The following is a 24728-nucleotide window of genomic DNA, read 5'->3' as shown; positions in this document are numbered from 1 at the left end:
GGAGAGATTTAGCCCTTTCTTTGTCCGAGTGATCATTTTCACTGGTACTGAAAGTGAAGGTAGATCCAAAATTCTGAGTTGTCTCCTGAAAAGAAATAGAGATCGTCCAATGGGGACTTTCCTCAATTTAGGGAGATTTCCTTCCTGTTGTATCTTCAGGATAGGAAGTAAAAGAAATCTCTGGATCTTCCAATGGGGACATCTGTATAAGAGGGCTTTCCTCAATTTAGGGATTTTGTTGTGTTTTCAGGATAGGAAGAAAAAGAATATCTCTGGGTATTTCAATAAGGACTTCTGTAGAAGAGGGGCTTTCCTCATTTTAGGGAAATTTCCTTCCTGTTATATCTTCAAGATAGGAAGAAAAAGAATATCTCTGGATCTTCCAATGGGGACATCTGTATAAGAGGGGGCTTTCCTCAATTTAGGGACATTTCTTTCCTGTTGTATCTTCAGGATAGGAAGAAAAAGAATATCTCTGGATCTTCCAATGGGGACTTCGGTATAAGAGGGGGCTTTCCTTATTTTAGGGAAATTGTTGTGTCTTCAGAATAGGAAGTAAAAGAAAATCTCTGGATCTTTCAGTGGGGACTTCTGTATAAGAGGGGACTTTCCACAATTTAGGGTGATTTTCTTCCTGTTGTATCTTCAGGATAGGAAGAAAAAGAATATATTTGGATCTTCCAATGGGGACATCTGTATAAGAGGGGACTTTCCTCATTTTAGGGAAATTGTGTCTTCAGGATCGGAAGTAAAAGGAAATCTCTGGATCTTCCAATAGGGCAGGGGCGGACTGGCCATTTAGCCACTCGGGCACTGCCCAAGGGCCCAGGGTCGGTAAGGGGCCCCATGAGATGCCGCTGGTACCTTTCATAGGCTTTTTTGGGTGTGGTTTTAGTGTGGGTGAGGACACAGGGGCCCCATGATTTCCTATTACTCGGGGGCCCCATGAGTTGTCAGTTCGCCCCTGCAATGGTGACTTCTATATAAGAGGGTCTTTCCTCAATTTATGGAGATTTCCTTCCTGTTGTATATTCAGGATATGAAGAAAAAGAATATCTCTGGATCTTCCAATGTCAAACTTCTATATAAGACGGGCTTTCCTCAATTTATGAAGATTTGCTCTCATTTCCTGTTGTATCATCAGGATAGGAAGTAAAAGAAAATCTCCAGACCTTCCAATGGGGACATTTGTATAAGAGGGGGCTTTCCTCAATTTAGGGAGATTTGATCTTAATTCCTGTTGTATAAGAGGGGGCTTTCCTCAGTTTAGGGAAATTTCCTCTCACTTCCTGTTGCATCTACTTGATAGGAAGTAAAAGGAAATCTCTGGATCTTCCAATAGGGACTTCTGTATATGAGGGGGCTTTCCTCAATTTACAGAGATTTCCTCTCACTTCCTGCTGTGTTTTCAGGATAGGGAGTAAAGGGAAATCTCTGGATCTTCCAATGGGGACTTCTATATAAGAGGAGGCTTTCCTCAATTTATGAAGATTTACTCTCATTTCCTGTTGTATCTTCAGATTAGGAAGTAAAAGAAAATCTCCAGACCTTCCAATGGGGACATTTGTATAAGAGGGGGCTTTCCTCAATTTAGGGAAATTTCCTTTCACTTCCTGTTGTGTCTACTTGATAAGAAGACAAAGAATATCTCTAGATCTTTCAATGGGGACATCTGTGTAAGAGGAGGCTTAACTCAATTGAGGGAAATTGGCTCTTACTTCCTTTTGTATCTTCAGGATAGGAAGTAAAAGGAAATCTCCGGATCTTCCAATGTAGACGTCTGTATAAGAGGGGACTGTCCTCAATTCAGGGAAATTTCCTCTCACTTCTTCTTGTGTCTTCAGGATAGGAAGTAAAAGGAATTCTCTCTATCCTCCAATGGGGACAGGTGTATAAGACTTTCCTCAATTTATGGAGATTTGATCTCACTTCCTGTTGTATCTGTTTGATAAGTGCAAAAAAAAATATGTACATGTTGATCCTGCCAGAAATATAGTGAGCCCCTGATTTCCCATGATCTCTGCCTGTGCAGTGTTTCCAGACCCCTTCTTTATGTAACGGAGATTAAATAAAGGGGACGTACTTTGTAGTCCTGTTCTAGGCTCTCACACCTGTGCGATTTGTAGAGTGTTTTCTAACGGGCAACAATGCATGGCAATCTATTTTACATTGTTTTCTATGGGGTCCATTCACATCTATGCATTTCCCTGCAGAACTTTTTGGAAGAGATGAAGGCATTTTTTTGGTGCAGGAAGGTGCAGGTTTGGTCCCATTGACTTCAGTGGGAGTGCCTGAAAAATGCAGGTACATGTGGGGGTTTTTTTTGGTAAATTTTTGTGTTTTGTATTTAAAGTGTTACTAAACCCCGGACCCCGCATTCACTATATCCGCTGTCCCCGGACCCTGCATTCACTATATCCGATCTCCCCAGACCCCGCATTCACTATATCCGGTCTCCCTGGACCCTGCATTCACTATATCCGCTCTCCCCAGACCCTGCATTCACTATATCTGCTCAGCCCGGACCCTGCATTCACTATATCTGCTCACCCCGGGCCCCGCATTCGTTATATCCGGTCTCCCCGGACCCTGCATTCACTATATCCGGTCTCCCCGGACCCTGCATTCACTATATCTGGTCTCCCAGGACCCTGCATTCACTATATCCGGTCTCCCTGGACCCTGCATTCACTATATCTGGTCTACCCGGACCCCGCATTCACTATATCCGCTCACCCCGGACCCCGCATTCACTATATTTGCTCACCCCGGACCCCGCATTCACTATATCCTCTCTCCCCGAACCCCGCATTCACTATATCCGCTCTCCCCGGACCCTGCATTCACTATATCTGGTCTCCCAGGACCCTGCATTCACTATATCTGGTCTCCCCGGACCCCGTATTCACTATATCCGCTCTCCCCGGACCCTGCATTCACTATATCCGGTCTCCCTGGACCCTGCATTCACTATATCCGGTCTCCCAGGACCCTGCATTCACTGTATCCGCTCTCCCCGGACCCCGCATTCACTATATCCACTCTCCCCGGACCCCGCATTCACTATATCCGCTCTCCCCGGACCCCGCATTCACTATATCCGCTCTCCCCGGACCCCGCATTCACTATATCCACTCTCCCCGGACCCCGCATTCACTATATCCGCTCTCCCCGGACCCCGCATTCACTATATCCACTCTCCCCGGACCCCGCATTCACTATATCCGCTCTCCCCGGACCCTGCATTCACTATATCTGGTCTCCCAGGACCCTGCATTCACTATATCTGGTCTCCCCGGACCCCGCATTCACTATATCCGCTCTCCCTGGACCCTGCATTCACTATATCTGGTCTCCCAGGACCCTGCATTCACTATATCCGCTCACCCCGGACCCCGCATTCACTATATCTGCTCACCCCGGACCCCGCATTCACTATATCTGCTCACCCCGGACCCCGCATTCACTATATCCGGTCTCCCCGGACCCCGCATTCACTATATCCGCTCTCCACGGACCCTGCATTCACCATATCCGCTCTCCCCGGACCCTGCATTCACCATATCCGGTTCCCCCCGGACCCTGCATTCACTATATCCACTCTCCCTGGATCCTGCATTCACTATATCCGCTCTCTCTGGACCCCGCATTCACTATATCCTCTCTCCCCGGACCCTGCATTCACTATATCCGCTCTCCCCGGACCCTGCATTCACTATATCTGCTCTCCCCGGACCCCGCATTCACTATATCCACTCTCCCTGGACCCCGCATTCACTATATCCGCTCTCCCCGGACCCTGCATTCACTATATCTGGTCTCCCAGGACCCTGCATTCACTATATCCGCTCTCCCCGGACCCCGCATTCACTATATCCGCTCTCCCCGGACCCTGCATTCACTATATCCGCTCTCCCGGACCCCGCATTCACTATATCTGCTCTCCTCGGACCCTGCATTCACTATATCCGCTCTCCCTGGACCCTGCATTCACTATATCTGGTGTCCCACAGTACACAGAACATGGAAATGCAATTATTTTAGTAAATATAAACTGCTAAATACCTTTTCTCTTCAGCAGTATACAGCAGTCTTCTGACTTCTATCAGTGTCCAGCAGAGCACTAGTTACAGCTTGTAGGAGTTTTCATTCTGCTCTAGGAGGATGCAGAACCCTTGACCTCTATCTGGACAGTGTGGAATGGCCCTGTGCCAATCACATGCACTCTCCCAAGAAAAAAAAAACTCTCTAGCAATACACACCAAACTGAGCATGAGCAGAGTGACTCCACATGATATTCAATATAAGACATTTTTGTCCTTGGGTGTAGATACACTGCAACACAGAGCCAGGAGCGGACTGACCATTTGGAAACTCGGGCACTGCCCGAAGGCTCGAGGTCAGTAGGGGACCCCATGAGATGCCCCTGGAACCTTTTTTATAGGCTTTTTTGAGTTTGGGCAAGGACACAGGGGCCCCATGATCCCCTATTGCCCGGGGGCCCCATGAGTTGTCAGTCCGCCCCTACACAGAGCCATGCATTGATGTGCGCTGCAGTAAAACACTTTACAATGCAAAGGTCTAAATGAGCCATTAAAGGCCCATTAAAGAATTTTGCACCAGATGCAAGAACTTGATTGTTTCGGGTCAGTGACAAAGCAGGCACTGAAGCCCAAGGATCAGCATATCACCATATCAGGAGGAGCCCAGCATGACTACCAATATATCAGATTGGCGGTCCAACATCACCATCTACATTTACCAAACATCAGAAGCCAGAAGGAGGGAATTAGCTTTTTCGCGTTCAAAGCCAACATCGGAGGGGGGGGGGGGGGGGGGTAAAAGAAAGAAAAAGAGTCAAAAATGCATGAAAAATACATTAGAAGAGAAAAATATGAGTCGATGTTAATTATTTTGCGATCGCGGTCGATCACCAGCGGACCCATCTCGGCGGTTTTATTGCACCTGGCATGCCACGCTCGGAAACATAAATATATTTATGCAAGTGAATTTTGTTAGCCCATAAACACTACATTAAAAGGAATGCTTCCGAAATGATTGTGATTACAGCAGCTGGCAGCGTTCACGGCCGGCGTCCGGCCAAAGGCGACCAGCAGAGGGCGGCAAAGATAACGCATTTTTTTTTCCCTCCCCCCCCCCCCTTTCTCGCAACTGTCAACGCAGGCATAGAGAATTGTGCTGAAAACAAAACCTAGCGAAGTGCCAGCGTGAAGAATTGGCATTTAAACCTGCGCTGAACATGATTATAATCTGTCACCATACATAATCCTTTCCTTTAGCGTTTCCAGAACTCCGGCAAATGGCGCAAAAGACGAGAACGGCACGTCACATAAATACAGCAATTTACATCCATTATTCCTGAGTACACCAGATTAATATATGTTATTAAGTTTTGTTTTTTTTTTCCCCTGTGCCAGTTCTCGCTGTATACTGTACTATTCGTTTACAGGGCACTCAACTGTCGTACAATATAATTGGAGCCGGCGATAAGCTTTGAACGCGGCATTACGGCACACTGAGCTGTTTGAAGAGGGAGGGAGGTGTCAGGTGTGTGGGAGCCGAGGACTGAAATTAAAAGCTTTTTATTTAAAAAAAAATAAAAAATAATGAAAGTAATACCAGGGAATGTTCCGTGCTCTCCCTTTGCACCATGGGACGGTACATTGGTCTGAAAATTGTCATGGGTGGGGCCCAAAAAGGTTCCACTTGTATATTTTCCACAATGATATTTGTATATTTTCATTATCTTTTTTATTTGAGATTGATGGATTCTGCAGTATTTCAGAGGAGTGATGATCATAGCCAAAAGCCTACTGATTATTACTGGGCAGACTCCATGGAGCACTTCTGACGTCACTTTTCTATGGTTTCTATGTTATTCTACCTCCAGACCCTAAACCAAAGCATAACCCCTAAATGTGACCTTAGACCTAACCGTTACCCTCAAATTAATATCTCTAACTGCAACACCAACACCCAAACCCAACCCCGAAATGTACTGACCTAAACGTACTGTAGCACTCAACCCAACTTTTCATCCTAACTGAAACCCTGAACCATAAATGGAATCACAACCCTAAGTCACTATCTAACCCTCAACTCGAAACCCTCAACCGCAGCCAGTAAATTTTACAACAACCCTGAATCATAACACACCATAACCCTCAACTTAAGCCTTAGAGCTAACTAACTCAAACCGTCACCCTCAGCCGTCATGCACCATAAATCTGGACCTTAATTTTAACTCCAAGACCTAAGATCTTCAACCCAACTCCTAGACCTACCAAAATCCAAAGCCTTAACTTGTTACCCTATCCCTGGACTGTAACATCTAGACCCAAGCAAGGCTGAACCCAAATCCTCAATTTAACCATAACCCTCGGCCTTAGCCTGTAAATCAAGTCCTGAATCGTAACCTCTAGACCCAATCAAACCGTATGCCAAGCCCTCAATTTAGCCATAACCCCAAGCCTTAACCCATAAACCTAGCCCTTACCTGTATCATCTCAACCTAACTGAAACTCAACCCTCAATCTAAATGTAACTATAACCCCCAGCCTTAGCTCATAATACTAGTCATGAACCGGAGCATCTAGGCCTAATGAACCCTCACCTTAAACCCCAATTTAACCATAACCCCAAGCCTTAACCCATAAACCTAGCCCTTACCAGCAACATCTAGACCTAACTGAACCTCAACCCTCAATCTAAATTTAACTATAACCCCCAGCCTTAACTCATAATACTAGTCATGAATCTGAGCATCTAGGCCTATTGAACCCTCACCTTAAACCCCAAGCCTTAACCCATAAACCTAGCCCTTACCAGCAACATCTAGACCTAACTGAACCTCAACCCAAACTCTAAATTTAACTATAACCCCCAGCCTTAACTCATAATACTAGTCATGAACCGGAGCATCTAGGCCTAATGAAAACTCACCTTAAACCCCAATTTAACCATAACCCCAACCCATAAACCTAGCCCTTACCTGTAACATCTAGACCTAACTGAACCTCAACCCTCAATCTAAATTTAACTATAACCCCCAGCCTTAACTCATAATACTAGTCATGAACCGGAGCATCTGGGCCTAATGAACCCTCACCTTAAACCCCAATTTAGCCATAACCCCAAGCCTTAACCCATAAACCTAGCCCTTAGCCTGTAACATCTAGACCTAACTGAACCTCAACCCAAACTCTAACTTTAACTATAACCCCCAGCCTTAACTCATAATACTAGTCATGAACCTGAGCATCTAGGCCTAATGAACCCTCACCTCAAACCTCAATTTAACCGTAACCCCAAGCCTTAACCCATAAACCTAGCCCTTACCAGCAACATCTAGACCTAACTGAACCTCAACCCAAACTCTAACTATAACCCCTAGCCTTAACTCATAATACTATCCATGAATCGGAGCATCTAGGCCTAATGAACCCTCACCTCAAACCACAATGTAATCATAACCCCAAGCCTTAACCTATAAACCTAGCCCTTAGCCTGTAACATCTAGACCTAACTGAACCTCAACCCAAACTCTAACTTTAACTATAACCCCCAGCCTTAACTCATAATACTAGTCATGAACCGGAGCATCGAGGCCTAATGAACCCCCACCTTAAACCCCAATTTAACCATAACCCCAAGCCTTATCCTGTAAACGTAGCTCTGAACTATAACATCTAGACCTAATTGGACCTTAACCAAAACCATATAACCATACTCAGTTTTAACCTGTAAACCTAGTCCTGAACTATAACTTCTAGACCAACATGAACTTTTAGCCCAATGTAGGCATAACCCTCAGCCTTAACCTGCAAACCTAGCCCTCAACTGTAATTCTTAGACCTACATAAACGTAGAACCCAATACCTATACATAACCATAACCTTCGGCCTTGACTTGCAAACCTAGCCCTCAACTGTAACTACGAAACCTCACCATAGCCCTGACCCATAATCCATAAACCTAGCGCCAACCATAAATGTTAACACCTAAACCTAACAATAACTCCTAACCATCAGCCTATCCCATAAATCTGAGCACAACCCTCATGTGTAACCCCTTGACTTATCCATGACCCCCAACCATGAATCTCTTGGCTTAAAGTTACAATAACATATTCTCAATATGATCTAGTGCAGCAAGGACTTCTGGGCCCAAAACAATCCTCTATTAATAAGTCAAACATTTTGGAACTGGCATACAATAGGCAAATACTGCCCCCCCAAAAAAAAAAACATGCAATTTTCACCTACCTTATACCAAGGGTAGTCACAGGCACATCATTTTATAGGGTGTCATGCACATCATATTAGTTTCTTTTCCATGTGGTAATCGGTTATATTTTGGCTTTAAACCCTTGTTATGCTTTATGTGGAGAATGGAGTGATTCTTTCAATTAAGTGGCTGACAGTTTGCCTTTTCTCTTCCTGTTTCCCCAATAGCTGCTTATCCTGCTGCCTATGGACAGATCAGTCAAGCATTCCCCCAGCCACCTCCCATGATCCCACAGCAACAGCGAGAAGGTGAGTGAGCAGATTGCATGGAGCCAACATTGGGAAGTACTTCTTACATGACGGGGTCTATCCAATGTAAAGTGTCTTTTCACTTTTAAGTGGGATCTTATGGATTTGAGTCAACCTTCGGTGGTCCATGGGCCTCCAATACTTTCTAAATCGTTTCCAGCTACCTGAGCGCTTTTTGTGTGTCCAGCTGTATTTCCTTGCACTTCTGTTCAGTCATACATGTGACTCGCTTACCCAGGGCCAAGGGCAAGGGGTGGGCGGTAGGGGAAGCTGCCCTGGGCGCAGTGGTTTACTGTAGGTATGGGGTTGTCTTCCTTCTGTTACAAGGATGATAGGAGTAGTGACAGTGGCAGGGATTTTGATAAGCGAGTGGCTGCTGGGTGTAGAATTCCCTAAGCTTGCACTTCATGAATAGGAAGGGGGGGGGTGCAGTTTGGCATCTTTGCCCTGGGTCCTGGATGACCTTGTCCTGGGTCCTTGATGACCTTGTCCTGGGTCCTTGATGACCTTGCCCTGGGTCCTTGATGACCTTGCCCTGGGTCCTGGATGACCTTGTCCTGGGTCCTGGATGACCTTGTCCTGGGTCCTTGATGACCTTGTCCTGGATGACCTTGTCCTGGGTCCTTGATGACCTTGCCCTGGCTCCTTGATGACCTTGCCCTGGGTCCTGGATGACCTTGCCCTGGGTCCTGGATGACCTTGTCCTGGGTCCTTGTTGACCTTTCCCTGGGTCCTTGTTGACCTTTCCCTGGGTCCTTGATGACCTTGCCCTGGGTCCTTGATGACCTTGCCCTGGGTCCTGGATGACCTTTTCCTGGGTCCTGGATGACCTTGTCCTGGGTCCTGGATGACCTTGTCCTGGCATTCCTCTTACCTTTACCACGCTGCAGTCAGGCCAGAGATACTACTCTTCCCTGATTGAACTTTGCTTCTTATCTCTGCCTCCATTCATACTGGACAACGAGCTAGCAGGAAGATGAGGTAAGAAGCAGTAAAGCTCACCAGGAAGCAACAGAGCGATCTCCTTGGCAATATTGTATGGTTGACATATATCAAATATGTATATTAGCAAGTAAAGAGAAGATGGATATTTATTCCAACTGTCCAGCAGTGGACATTCCTAGGCAGGATTATTTGGATGCTGGCCACACGTGATGCTGAGCCTCCATGGTTAGAAGAACTGAAATGGGGTGGGCCAGGTTGTGGAGAAAAGGGCGAGAAAATGCTGGACATTTTTCAGCCAGGAAATGAGGTAGGCTATTTCTGACTTGTTGAAGCTTTTACGGCACATTATAAGGAGCTCACAGTGTGCAGTGAAATCAAAGTAAGCAATTTTTGTACAGAGGAGGAGCCTTTACAACTGTGCAAGCCTGAAGGGAAGGCTGGAAGTCAACCTTAACTGTCCCACCACCCACTCTGCCAAACATCGCTGCTTTGAAGAGCTAAAGCTTGCATATAAAGTCACAGCACTAAGTATCCTTCTGGTTTTATCGAATGCCTGGTTCCCTTCTGCAAATTGTGGTTCCTCCCACCAACCCTTGCCTTGGTTCAGGAGTAGTGATGTATGGGCGGATGGATCAAACCACAGCACTCAACAGAGGGGGACGAGGCATCCAACACATCCAGAGTGAACATGCTGATAGGAGGAGAGAGCAGAGCTATCTCTCCAATGGCAACAGATACAGCAACAATAAAATGCTTTATCAGCAGAATGGAAAAACGTTAGTACCTTTTTGTAATTTTGTTTTTTTTTGCTGTGCCAGTGGCGCCCCTTTTTTGGATTGGTGTAGAGCAGTGGTTCTCAACCTGTGGGTCGCGACCCCTTTGGGGGTCGAACAACCCTTTCACAGGGGTCGCCTATGACCATCGGAAAACACATATTTCCGATGTGTAAAGAGCAGCTACTGTGTAGAAAGCAGCTGCTGTGTTGAAAGCAGCTACTCTGTTAAAAGCAGCTACTGTGTTGAAAGCAGCTACTGTGTTGAAAGCAGCTACTCTGTTAAAAGCAGCTACTGTGTTGAAAGAAGCTACTGTATTGAAAGCAGCTACTGTGCTGAAAGCAGCTACTCTGTTAAAAGCAGCTACTGTGCTGAAAGCAGCTACTGTGTTGAAAGCAGCAGTATTGGAGGTAAAACGACACTCATGAATTATAATTACTGGATAAATAATTTTATGGTTGGGGGTCATCACAACATGAGGAACTGTATTAAAGGGTCGCGGCATTAGGAAGGTTGAGTACCACTGGTGTAGAGTGAAGTCACAGGAAGCAATGAATAAAAAAAACATTTTAATTATTTGGTTGGTGTTGAGCTAAAGAATAAAATCCAAACCCCTGTTATAACAAAATATTGTTATTGGGTGGAGTTGTATTATATTTAAAGAGAAAAACTTTTAAGACCCTAGCACCTCACTGACTCTGATTCGAGTCCATTCCGATTGACCCAGCTTTGTGCATTCACCCCGAGAATTGATGAAATTACCACTGTGGCAGATCCATGTTTCCACTTTGTGTTCCGCTTTGGTCAGCTGCCTATCAATTGTCCCTAACCTGCTAATGACTTGTACAGGACGCACTTTGTTCTGTCCTACATGGAACTCTTGCGGCATCAATCTCCGGGCTGCCGGGATGAGCTGAAGTTTAATCAATAGCAGCAGAGCAGGGGATGAGGTAATAGGACTCGGCTGGGAAGAGGCGCTAAGCTGGAGAGAGATACCTGATTACCGCTGAGCCCTGCTAATAGATGATGCTGTATCCAGGGATGGTGGGAATGAATGCTTATGAAATCAAACTAGGCCATATGGTCCAGTCTGCCATTGTTGATGGTCATGGTCAGAGAAAACAAATTAGCCTTGAAAAAAGAAAAAAAAAAGGCTGATCAGGAGAAAAATATTGACTAGGAAAGAGGGGGGATTTTGCAAAAATTGACTTGGACTTGGCCAAAATTTTGTCAAAATTAGTCTTAAATTTTGCCATGTGGAGGAAGACAAATGGCACTGATATGATGATCATATGATTTTCCTAATAAACAAGGGGTTAAGGTTAGTTTAAAGGTCTTTTCAGGCAAAAACAGGAAGTTGGTCTGAGTTTTTATCACCCTACGACCACTTACAGGCAATTAACATGGCCAGCAGGCATGCTTGTATTCATTGTCGCAGTTGCTTTGCAGTGTGACCAATTTTATACCACAAGGCAGGGGCGGACTGACCATTTGGAAACTCGGGCACTGCCCGAGGGCCCGGAGTCAGTAGGGGGCCCCATGAGATGCCCCTGGTACCTTTTTCATAGGCTTTTTAAAGTTTGGGCAAGGACACGGGGCCCCATGATCCCCTATTGCCCGGGGGCCCCATGAGTTGTCAGTCCGCCCCTGCCACATGGCATTGCTGGTAGGTGGTGCCATTTGCTAATGACCTATTCGGGCAGCACAGTGGCTAAATGGTTAGCACTTCCGCCTGGCAGTACTCGGGTCGTTAGTTCAAATCCCGGCTATGGCATCACCTGCCTGGAGTTTGCATGTTCTCCCTCTTCCTGCGTGAGTTTCATCCAGGTACTCCAGTTTCCTCCCACACTCCAAAGACATGCTGGTAGGTGAATTGACTCCTGTCTAAATTGGCCCTAGTATGTGAATGTAAGTTAAGGACCTTAGATTGTACGCCACTTGAGGGTTAGTGACTGATGTGAATGTACAATACAGGGGCGGACTGACCATTTGGAAACTCGGGCACTGCCCGAGGGCCCGGGGTCAGTAGGGGGCCCCATGAGATGCCCCTGGTACCTTTTTCATAGGCTTTTTTGAGTTTGGGCAAAGTCACAGTGGCCCCATGATCCCCTATTACCCGAGGCCCCATGTGTTGTCAGTCCGCCCCTGGTACAATATATATGTAAAGCACTGCGTAAATTGACGGCGCTATATAAGTACCTGAAATAGATAAATACTCAAGCCATTGTGACTGCGGTACAACCATGGTGCAACTGTATCGAAGGCATGTGGTTGCAGTATGGTCTGGCAGGATTTGAAAGTAAAATCTTCTTGGGGATCAAATACGCAGGCCTTTCAGAAGGTAACATATCGCCTCATGAGCACCATGTTAGCATTAGGGTTGACTTGTATTGAATTAGCATTGGGTTAGTGTTAGGGTTTGCATAAGAGTTAGGGTTAGCATCAAGGTTCCTCTGTTCCTCAATATCTAATATCAAATACATGACGAAAGAGAGGCCAAAGGCCGATCTTTTAGATTGCAAGCTCCAATGAGCAGGTTCCTCTGGATCCTCCTGTATTGAATTGTATTGTAACAATTCGCATGTCGTCAAGCGCTGTGCAAAATTTTGGTGCTATATAAATCCTGTATTATAATAATAATAAAAAGGAGTTTCTGTAGACCAATTAAAGTCAGTTGTCCCCTTTAAACCACTTTACTGTATTTCTAAAGCCAAGAACAAAAAATGCCAAGAGTTAAGACAGCTCCAAGAGTCCCCTAGAGATATAAGCAGATGGTTTAGACCACCAGATGCCATCAATCACTTTTGGACTGGCTGACCCTTTAAAACAAAAACAAAAATCAAGAAAGGTTCCTCTTCTAATCCCCTAATTAAGAATTACCTGAACTCCTTGTGACATTTTCTGTTAGACTGAACTTCATCTCAGATCTGTTTACAAATTACCATCCAGTTTATTATGGGCAATTATTTATCGTTGTTGGGATTTTATGGAAAAAGGCATCCATCACCGGCATGCAGCCACCTAAATGTCACCGCTGTTTTGCTGTAATCGGAATGGCTCCATTAACGATGCCGTCTCCATTTTATCACTTTCCACATAAAACACGAATTGATTTTATCTCTTCATATAACTATTTTGGTGGCATTAGCACACTCCAGATAATGTATAATTAGCCAAGGAGAATAGTTTGGGAAACACATTCCGAGGGTGAGTTTCAGAGGCCTACTGAAAGGTTGAAGGATTGGTGGACCATCCTAAAAATGTCAGAAAGGAGGTACGGTAAGTTTAAAGGAAAGCTGAATGTATCCATAAGGTCAGGGCTCTGAAAACCCTAAATTTAGTTATTCATAAAGAAGCTTTAGTGTGTTTCCAGTGTTTGCAAAATTGAGTTATTATTGTAGTACCTTTATCCACAAGTCAATTCAAGTTGAGCATCTGGGCATGTGAAGTGAAGAACCTCATGTCAGAAGATTCAGATATAGGCAGCTGAAGTTACATAGTTATACTCTGGCTGAAAAAAGACAAAAGTCTATCCAGTTCAACCATTAAAAAAAAAAAAAAAAAAAAAAAGTTATAACCCTACACCCACAGTTGATCCAGAGGAAGGCAAAAAACCCAGCAAAGCACGATGCAATTTGCTCCTGCAGGGAAAAAAATTCCTTCCAGATCCCCCGAGAGGCAATCGGATATTCCCGAGATCAACTTTACCTATAAATGTCAGTATCCAGTTATATTCTGTGTATCCAAGAAGGAATCCAAGCCTTTTTAAAGGAATCCACTGAGCTGGCCAGAACCAAATTGATGCACACCTGGCATCACACCTACCTGTATAGCCAAGCCTACAAATGACTGAGTCAATGTATTTTCAACTTTCTGGTAACAGTTTGGGTAGACTCTGTTCTGTTCCAGCATGACTGTGCCCCTGTGTACAATCCCAGCTCCATAAAGACATGGCTTGACCAGTTTGGTTGGGCGGTCCTGACCTTTGAGGTGCATTGGAAGCCAACTGTGAGCCACGTCTTCTTATTCAACATCAGTGCCTGACCTCACAAATGTTCTTCTGGCTGAATAGATACAAATTCCCACCGATTGCCTCCAAAATCTCATGGAAGAGCTTCCAAGAAGAGTGGAGGCTGTTATAGATGCCAATTCTAGGTTAATGCTCATGGTTTTGGAATGGGATGTCCAACAAGCCTTTATAGGTCAGGAGTCCACAATCTTTTGTTGCCACCTTCCCAAACTCCTTAGCCCACCTTGTGGTCACTAATGCAGGCCATAGATGGGTCGAAAATCGGCCGATTTTTCTTTAAAAAAATGAAAAATCGGTCGTTCAAGCGGCCGACGTTACCAGCAACAGTAAAAAAAATCGGCCGACTTTCATCCCGTCTACAGCCGGCAAAAAGTGTCCCTGCAGAGAGCTCCGCTATTTCTTTGACAGTTCCTTTACATTTATAGCGGTTGTAACAATGTATTTGTATCCATTTAGGATACAGATGTTTTTATTTGGAAACAAATAGATACATTGTTACAACCGCTATAAATGTCAAGGAACTGTCAAAGAAATAGCGGAGCTCTCTGCAGGGACACTTTTTGCCAGACTGGAATTACTCTTCTTCATCATCCTCTTCTTCATCCTCTTCTTCTTCATCCTCTTCTTCATCCTCTTCTTCATCCTCTTCTTCTTCTTCATCCTCTTCTTCATCCTCTTCTTCTTCCTCCTCTTCCTCTTCTTCTTCCTCTTCCTCTTCTTCTTCTTCTTCTTCCTCATCCTCTTCTTCTTCTTCTTCCTCATCCTCTTCTTCTTCCTCATCCTCTTCTTCTTCTTCATCCTCTTCTTCTTCTTCATCCTCTTCTTTTTCTTCTTCCTCTTCTTCATCCTCTTCTTCATCCTCTTCTTCTTCATCCTCTTCTTCTTCTTCGTCTTCATCCTCTTCTTCTTCCTCTTCTTCTTCTTCATCCTCTTCTTCATCCTCTTCTTCATCCTCTTCTTCTTCTTCTTCTTCTTCATCCTCTTCTTTTTCTTCTTCTTTTTGTCTTCCTCTTGCAGGTCACGGCTCATGCGCAGATTATTTTATCGGTAAAAAGATCAGCCGATTTGCCCATCATTGCCGTGAAAATTGGCCGATCAGCAAAATCGGCCGATTTTTTTCCAACTTTACCGATAAAAAAAATCTGCCAAAATACCGAAAAACGGCCGAACAATTAGCCCACTAACGATCCGAAAATCGGCCAATTTTATTTTCGGCCGAAAAATCGACCGATTTTCGACCCATCTATGGCCTGCATTAGTGGGAGTGGCAGGCTCATTAAACAATATGAAAGCTCAAGAGGCAGAATAATGTTGGACTACGTTTCTTGCAACATTCAGGATTCAGATAAAACTTCACATACATTTTGATAAGTAATTGTTTTGCTCAGATCTGTCACCATATTTTTACATCCCAGTTACCCAGCAACCTTCTAGGATTATTTAAGCTTTCATACATATAGACTTTTAAATAAATAGTAGTGTAATTGGAAAATGACAAAACTAAATAATGTCACTGGGATTTTTTAGTGTTTTGAGCTATGCATTCGTTATTATATCTCATGACAGGTTGCACGTATTGTTGTGAAGTCATCAACTGACTTTGTATCTCATAAGTCCCTAATTTATCCCCATCAGGGGTCTCCAGACTTTCTAGCCAAAGGGCCAGTTTGCTGTCATTCAGGGGACCAGACTGTGACTAGTGGGAGTAGTTAATGCTCCAGTATCAGTGGCAGTAAACAATGTCCCAGGCTTGGTGAGCGGTGAGAGTAAAAAAGACATAGCGCCTGTGGTCAGTAGGAGAAGGACTAGTACCCCATCATTGGTGAAAAATAATGCCCCATCATCATTGATATTAATGGGATGAATAATGCTCTATTGTTGATGTGACTGGGAGGAGTGCTGCATTGTTGGTGTCTTTGGGAGGAATAGTGCCCAACTGTTGGTGTAGGAAGGAAATATGCCCTACTGTTGGTGTCAGTGGAAGGAATAGTGCCCAATTGTTGGAGAGGGTTTGCCACATCATGGTGTCAGTGGGAGAAATATTATCCTATTGGTTGTGTAAGAAGAAGGAATGATGCCCCACTGTTGGTGTCAGTGGAAGAAATAGTGCCCGATTGTTGGGGAGGGTTTGCCACATCATGGTGTCAGTGGGAGGAATAGTGTCCTATTGGTTGTGCGAGAAGAAGGAATGATGCCCCACCAGGTGCGGACTGACCATTTAGAAACTCGGGCACTGCCCGAGGGCCCAGGGTCAGTAGGGGGCCCCATGAGATGCCCCTGGCACCTTTTTTATTGGCATTTTTGAGTTTGGGCAAGGACACAGGGGCCCCATGATCCCCTATTGCCCGGGGGCCCTGTGAGTTGTCAGTCTGCCCCTGTGCCCCACTGTTGGTGTCAGTAGAAGAAATAGTGCCCAATTGTTGGGGAGGGTTTGCCACATCATGGTGTCAGTGGAAGGAATAGTGTCCTATTGGTTGTATCAGAAGAAGGAATGATGCCCTACTGCTGGTGTCAGTGGTAGAAACAACACCTTGTAGCAGTGGGAGGAATATTGTCCCAAGGGCCAGATAAAGGCAGGCAAAGGGCTGCATCTGGCCCGCTGGCCGCAGTTTTGAGATCACTAATTTATTTAATCAGATCTGTGCAATAAAAATTGTAGCTAAAGACTCAACTAGCAAATAGCACAAAAATGGTAAATGCTGCACGTGAGTCTTTTATAAAATGGTGGTTTGGAATAAAAAGACAACAACGATCCTTTAAAATATAACAAGGGAGCCCCACGGCACGCAAGGGGTTGCAAGAAATGTCGTCACAGCAACATGCGCACACTTAGCCTCCACTGACGATCATTTTTCACCTTTGAACATGTGTGAAATATTGAGGACTCTTAGCAAATCAGCAAAGAGAACTGCGCTTTTCAAATAGTCATGGTGTCATCATCTTCTGGTATTACGGGTGAACGAAGTGAAGCCCCTAATTACACACACACTGAGATGAAAGAATTCTAATCTACTTTAAATGGCATCTGTCCAATGTGTCTTCCTTCACCATACCAGGTAGATGAATGATGGCTAGTGGGGGGGTGGTGGCATGCATTTCTTGTGCTGCTTACTTCTCATCCTCCCAAAAAGTCCATTCCTGCCTCATTGTAAATGCCACTCCTGGGGATTAATAACCTCAAGCCTTGTAGGATAATACTTGTGGAGTTGTGACTGACAGATCTCGTCCTTCCCCATCAGTTTCCTCAGAATAAAATCTACCCTCGTGTATCCTCCCACAGTTGCATGTTGCTCCTAACCAGGGGCGGACTGACCATTTGGAAACTCGGGCACTGCCCGAGGGCCCAGGATCAGTAGGGGGCCCCATGAGATGCCCCTGGTACCTTTTTCATAGGCTTTTTTGAGTTTGGGCAAGGACACAGGGGCCCCATGATCCCCTATTGCCCGGGGGCCCCATGAGTTGTCAGTCCGCCCCTGCTCCTAACCATCCCTGTTTGGGTGGGACAGCCTCGCTTTTGAACTCATATCTGCCTTCCCCACTTTCCTTTTCAGCTACAGGCGCCCAAAAAGTTGTGTATTTAAATGTGAAAAGCATAACAAAATCAACAACCTTTGGTCATGGTGAAGGTTTTGAATGTTTATGTAGAAGAGAAGGGTTACAAAGTAAAAGTAAAGATTAGAAAGTAGAGAGGTTAATGCGGAAAGAGATCCTTAGGCATGATGGGTGTAACCAAGGATCTGATCTCTTGATGAAAATGGGAGGCTTGAAAGCTCCACTCTTGGTCAGTTGACATGAAGGACCTTCCAAAGTTAACCCCGATTTCCCCCCAATATGCAACCCCAACCCTCACCTCCCATCACCACCAGTGCTGGTGGCACCTGGTTCCCAGGCTCTCCTGTTCCTCTGAGAAGTCTGGGACTGCGAGGAACTGCTTGTACAGTGAGTGCAGGAGGAACTTGAGGAACATCTGTTCCCTGATCCCTTCTGTGCCTTAAAGCGGTAGTAAACCACAAATCCAAAAAAAAATAAATAAATCCCCTGCAAGGTAAAGACATATTGTGCTAGTATGCATCGCATGGGGATCTGATCTCTTGATAAAAGAGGGAGGCTTGAAACCTCCAGAGTCCTGGTCAGTTGCCATGAAGGACCTTCCAAAGTTAACCACGATTTCCCCCCAACATGCAACTCCAACCCTTACCTCCCATCACCACCACTGCTGGTGGCACCTGGTTCCCAGGCTCTCCTGTTCCTCTGAGAAGTCTGGGACTGCAAGGAACTGCTTGTACAGTGAGAGCAGGAGGAACTTGAGAAACATCCGTTCCCTGATCTCTTCTGTGCCTTAAAGCGGTAGTAAACCGTGCGACCATTAAAAAAAAAAAAAATCCCCTAAAAGGTAAAGACATAATGTGCTAGTATGCATCGCATGCGGATCTGATCTCTTGATAATATAGGGAGGTTTGAAAGCTCCAGTCTTAGTCAGTTGACATTGAAAGGACCTTCCAAAGTTAACCCTGATTTTCTCCAATATGCAACCCCAACCCTCACCTCCCATCACCACCAGTGCTGGTGGCACCTGGTTCCCAGGCTCTCCTGTTCCTCTGAGAAGTCGGAGGCTGCCAGGAACTGCTTGTACAGTGAGAGCAGGAGGAACTTGAGGAACATCTGTTCCCTGACCCCTTCTGTGCCTTAAAGCGGAAGTAAACCGTGTCCATTAAAAAAAAAAAAATCCCCTGAAAGGTAAAGACATAATGTGCTAGTATGTATCGCATGGGGATCTGATCTCTTGATAAAATAGGGAGGTTTGAAAGCTCCAGTCTTGGTCAGTTGACATGAAGGACCTTCCAAAGTTAACCCTGCTTTCCCCCCAACATGCAACCCCAACCCTCTCCTCCCATCACCACCACTGCTGGTGGCACCTGGTTCCCAGGCTCTCCTGTTCCTCTGAGAAGTCTGGGACTGCGAGGAACTGTTTGTACAGTGAGAGCAGGAGGAACTTGAGGAACACCTGTTCCCTGACCCCTTCTGTGCCTTAAAGCGGTAGTAAACCGTGTCCATTAAAAAAAAAAAAATCCCCTGCAAGGTAAAGACATAATGTGCTAGTATGCATCGCATGGGGATCTGATCTCTTGATAAAAATGGGAGGCTTGAAACCTCCAGTCCTGGTCAGTTGGCATGAAGGACCTTCCAAAGTTAACCCTGCTTTCCCCCCCAACATGAAACCTCAACCCTCTCCTCCCATCACCACCACTGCTGGTGGCACCTGCGCTGGTTCCCAGGCTCTCCTGTACCTCCATTGTTCCTGCAGCCATTGAGAAATACTGTGAGAGCTGTGATTGGTCACAGCTTGTCACATGGTACAAGGCTGTTGTGAATGGCCCTGTACCATGTGATCTCCGTGATCATTCAGGAAGTGACATCTTGTTTACTACTATTCATGTCATCACTGATTGGCCAATCAGTGATGACATGAATCGGGACCTTACATAGAGGTCCCGTACAGCGATCTGTGTTTGGAGGACACAGCGGGTACTGATTGCGGTGCTGCATGCTCCCAGGGAGCGCACACAGGCAATGGATGCAGGAGGACATTTAGAAACATCCACCCGCATCGGCAGCACTCCCATCCGGCTATTTATCGACATGGGCCGGACGGGAAGAGGTTAAGGGCCAGTTCACACCACATGCAGTCCTGTGCATCAAAAACGCATTGATAGTAGGTTACATGGTTTCCAATGGCATAATTCACACCAGTGCGGTCAGTTCCAGTTCCAGAAAAAAAAGTTGAATATGCTGCATTTTTCTGCACTGAATTGTACTGGAACGCAGTAAAACGCACAAAAAAAGCACCGGAACGCATTTAAACCAGTTCACACCACATGCAGTCCAGTGCGTTTTTTTTCCTGCATCAAAAACGCATTGATTGTAGGTTACATGGTTTCCAATGTCATGGTTCACACCAGTGCAGTCAGTTCCGGTGTGTTCCAGTTCCAGAAAAAAAAGCAGAATATGCTGAATTTTTTTCTGCACTTGAGTGCAGTAAAATGTATAAAAAACGCACCCAAAACACACCTAAATGCACCACAAACGCACCGGGGCGCACATGCCTTTATTAAGTTGAACCTGTTATATAAAAAACCTAACAGCATATAAGCATTTAGATTTCTCATTAAGGGCCAGTTCACACCACATGCAGTCCAGTGCGTTTTTTTCTGCATCAAAAACACATTGATAGTAGGCTGCATGGTTTCCAATGGCATACAGTTGCAAGAAAAAGTATGTGAACCCCTTGGGATTACGTGGAGTTTTGCATGAATTGGGCATAAAATGTGCTCTGAACGTCATCTAAGTCACAACAATAGAAGAACACAGTCTGCTGAACATAATACTACACAAACATTAGATGTTGCCATGGTTTAATTGCACATAACATGTAAACATTCACAGTGCAGGGAGGAAAAAGTATGTGAACCTTTGGACTTAATAACTGGTTGACCCTCCTTTGGCAGCAATAACCTCAACCAAACGTTTCCTGTAGTTGCAGATCAGACCTGCACAACGATCTGGAGTCATTTTGGACCACTCCTCTTCACAAAACTGTTTCAGTGTAGCAATATTCTTGGGATGTCTGGTGTGAATCGCTCTCTTAAGGTCATGCCACAGCATTTCAATCAGGTTGAGGTCAGGACTCTGACTGGGCCACTCCAGAAGGCGTATTCTGTGCTGTTGCAGCCATTGTTTTGTTGAATTACTTGTATGCTTTGGGTCATTGTCCTGTTGCATCACCCATCCTCTGCGGAGCTTCAGTTGGCGGACAGATGGTCGTACGTTTTCCTGCAAAATGTCTTGATAAACTCTGGAATTCATTTTCCCATCAATGACAACAATCCGTCCAGGCCCTGAGGCAGCAAAGCAGCCCCAAACCATGATGCTCCCTCCGCCATGTTTCACAGTGGGGATGAGGTTTTGATGTTGGTGTGCTGTGCCTTTTTTTCTCCACACATAGTGTTGTGTGTTCTTCCCAAACAACTCAATCTTGGTTTCATCTGTCCACAGTATATTTTGCCAGTAGTGCTGTGGAACATCCAGGTGCTCTTCTGCAAACTTCAAACGTGCTGCAATATTCTTTTTGGACAGCAATGGCTTCCTCCGTGGTGTCCTCCCATGTACTCCATTCTTGTTTAATGGTTTCCTGATTGTAGATGTGTCAACAAAAATGTTAGCATGTGCCAGAGATTTCTGTAGGTCTTTAGCTGACATTCTGGGATTCTTCTTTACCTCATGCAGCATTCTGCGCTGTGCTCTTGCAGTCATTTTTACAGGACGACCGCGCCTAGGGAGAGTAGCAACAGTGCTAAACTTTCTCCATTTGTAGACAGTCTGTCTTACCGTGGACACATGAACATCAAGACAGTGAAAATAACGAGCGCTCGGAGATAGATGATAAGCAGCTAGCATGAAAGGCACAAACCCCAAACCTTCACACTAAAAATGATAATAACACATGCAGCGCTACAAAAAGAGTAATATATGTTATATAATGGATAAGTGACAGGCTACTGGTGCTTAAAAGTGATTGGAAAACATCCTCATATCATGATACAATAGTCCCAGTAAACAGTGCAAAGGTGGTCGACTCCGTGCTGAAAGGTGTATAATATTATGCACTCACCAGAAAGCGCATAATATGCGCATTTGAGTTGTCAGACCACTCCTGGTCCTAGAGAGCTGAAACAGTGTAGATCATCTGGCAGGCTGTCACTCTGATAAGGATACACCTTTCCTTAACCAGCAAGGGGGATTCCAGACATCCAGAAATACTCAGTATCACTACTCCAGACTCCTCAACCCGGGCACTCATATAAGATATCCACCTTGAGAGAGGGGGGGGGCTTGACCAAAAAGCCCACCCCAAAAAACGCTAATAGTGTAGTATATTCCAAAAACATTTTATTGCAGAGTAAAAAGTAATCACTCACAGGGTATCCCAGAATCCAAGATGGCCGCCGGCCTCCACGAGGTACGGAACGGCGTGACGTCACCGGCTAGGCTCCTTCTGACGCGTTTCGTGCGGACGAGCACGTTGTCAAAGGCCCCTTGACAACGCAAATCCTTGGACCTTGTCAGACCCTACGCTGGTGCAGTGGGTCCTGGGTTCCTCCTGGTGCAGTGGGTCCTGGGTTCTTCCTGGTGCAGTGGGTCCTGGGTTCCTCCTGGTGCAGTGGGTCCTGGGTTCCTCTTGGTGCAGTGGGTCCTGGGTTCCTCCTGGTGCAGTGGGTCCTGGGTTCTTCCTGGTGCAGTGGGTCCTGGGTTCCTCCTGGTGCAGTGGGTCCTGAGTACCTCTTGGTGCAGTGGGTCCTGGGTTCCTCCTGGTGCAGTGGGTCCTGGGTTCCTCCTGGTGCAGTGGGTCCTGGGTTCCTCCTGGAGCACGACAATGCCCGGCCTCATGTGGGGAGAGTATGCAGGCAGTTCCTGGAGGATGAAGGAATTGATACCATTGAATGGCCCCCACGCTCACCTGACCTAAATCCAGAAGAACACCTCTTGTTTCAGTCCGCCAGGTTGCACCTCAGACTGTCCAGGAGCTCAGTGATGCCCTGGTCCAGATCTGGGAGGAAATCCCCCAGCACACCATCCATGGTCTCATTAGGAGCCTCCCCCGACGTTGTCAGGCATGCATACAAGCACGTGGGGGCCATACACACTACTGAGGGCCATTCTGAGTTGCTGCAATGACATTTCACCAACATGGACTCGCCTGCTGCATCATTTCTGTAGGTCGATCATTTTCATTTCCATCAAACGATGGGGCGTCCTTACGTTCCTCACCCATCACCCGTCCATGTCAGTATAGAGATCCAGCAGGAGATTCCTCCCCATTGAGATCTGATGGGTTTTCAAAGTCTTCCTTTCATTTTCTTCAGCAGTGTGTATGTAAATGCAATGATTGTAGGCGGCTGAATCCAGTCCTCTTCCACTCCTATGCTGAAAGGAGGAGAGAGAAGCTGGGAGAGAGCATCAAGGTGCTCCTGCTTCTTCACTGTCCAATCAGCAGGCTGGGGGTGTGCCCTTGAACAGGCTGAGAATCTGCGGTGGTGGAGGTCGAGGACCTGGCCGTTCTGTGTGGCAGGGTACAAGAGGGGCCACAGGGATCACAGTCCCTACAAGCACTTACCTATTTCTGCTGTGTATTTCATTTTTTTGCCTGGAAGCTTTAACTGCCTCCCGCCCGGCATATAAGGTAACGACGGGTGCAAGGCGGTTCTCTCATTCTGGGAGGACGTCATATGCGTCCTCCCATTCTAACCGTGCATGCGCGGCTCCGGGGAAACATAACAAAGACATTGTGGGGGTTCTCAAATGTAATGTGTTCCTAAACCCCCAGCAGTACAATCAGTCTGTATATGCAGCAAAGCATGCTTGTTATACCCACTGTGGAACCTAAGGGGTTAATCCTCTGCATTGTGTAAAAAGGCTGTTTGATCCTGTCTTCTCTCCTCCTCCCCTTCTTCTACTGATAGAACAGAGCCTTGGGTGCAAGCTGCACTTGCTCAGTTTAGTGTGTATTGCTAGAGAGGTTTTTTTTTTTTTCTTTGGGAGGGTGCATGCGATCAGCACAGGGCCAATCAGCACTGTTCAGACAGACGGTCAGGGGTTAGGCAGTCTCATAGGTCAGGCGAGAATGAAAACACCTCCTACGTCTTTAACCAGTGCTCAGCTGGACACTGATAGAAGTCACATGACTGCTCTAACTGATGATAAAAAAATGTATTTAGCAGTTTATATTTACTAAAATAATTGCATTTCCATGTTTTGTGTACTGTGGGAGACTGGACATAGTGAATGCGGGGTCCGGGGAGAGCGGATATAGTGAATGCAGGGTTCTGGGAGACCAGATATAGTGAATGCAGGGTCCGGGATGAGCGGTTATAGTGAATGCAGGGTCCGGGAAGAGCAGATATAGTGAATGCGGGGTCCGGGGAGAGCGGATATAGTGAATGCGGGGTCCGGGGAGACCAGATATAGTGAATGCAGGGTCCGGGGAGAGCGGATATAGTGAATGCAGGGTCCGGGGAGAGCGGATATAGTGAATGCGGGGTCCGGGGAGAGCGGATATAGTGAATGCGGGGTCCGGGGAGAGCGGATATAGTGAATGCAGGGTCCGGAGAGATCAGATATAGTGAATGCGGGGTCCGGGGAGAGCAGATATAGTGAATGCAGGGTCCGGGGAGAGCGGATATAGTGAATGCGGGGTCTGGGGAGAGGGATATAGTGAATGCGGGGTCCGGGGAGAGCGGTATAGTGAATGCGGGGTCCGGGGAGAGCGGTTATAGTGAATGCAGGGTCTGGGGAGAGTGGATATAGTGAATGCGGGGTCCGGGGAGAGCGGATATAGTGAATGCAGGGTCCGGGAAGAGCGGTTATAGT

At 46.0% G+C, this 24728-nt stretch overlaps 1 protein-coding gene across 8 annotated transcripts in view; it reads left to right on the top strand.

Annotated features, from left to right (window-relative positions):
• The window catches only part of CELF4 (CUGBP Elav-like family member 4), a 1398731-nt gene that overhangs the window by 1268623 nt on the left and 105380 nt on the right, over positions 1–24728 (top strand). For all 8 annotated transcript variants that reach the window (XM_089687534.1, XM_089687538.1, XM_089687536.1 and 5 more), the window contains one exon: positions 8475–8555. In XM_089687534.1, coding sequence (XP_089543660.1) covers positions 8475–8555 — 81 coding nt within the window. The remainder of the gene's footprint in view (positions 1–8474; positions 8556–24728) is intronic.

Source organism: Staurois parvus, unplaced genomic scaffold (assembly GCF_062004578.1).
Source record: "Staurois parvus isolate SC_StPar_1 unplaced genomic scaffold, SC_StPar_1.0 ptg000428l, whole genome shotgun sequence".
Lineage (NCBI taxonomy): Eukaryota > Metazoa > Chordata > Amphibia > Anura > Ranidae > Staurois > Staurois parvus.
Note: the sequence above shows the minus strand (reverse complement) of the source record. Positions and strands in the feature narration are given on the sequence as shown.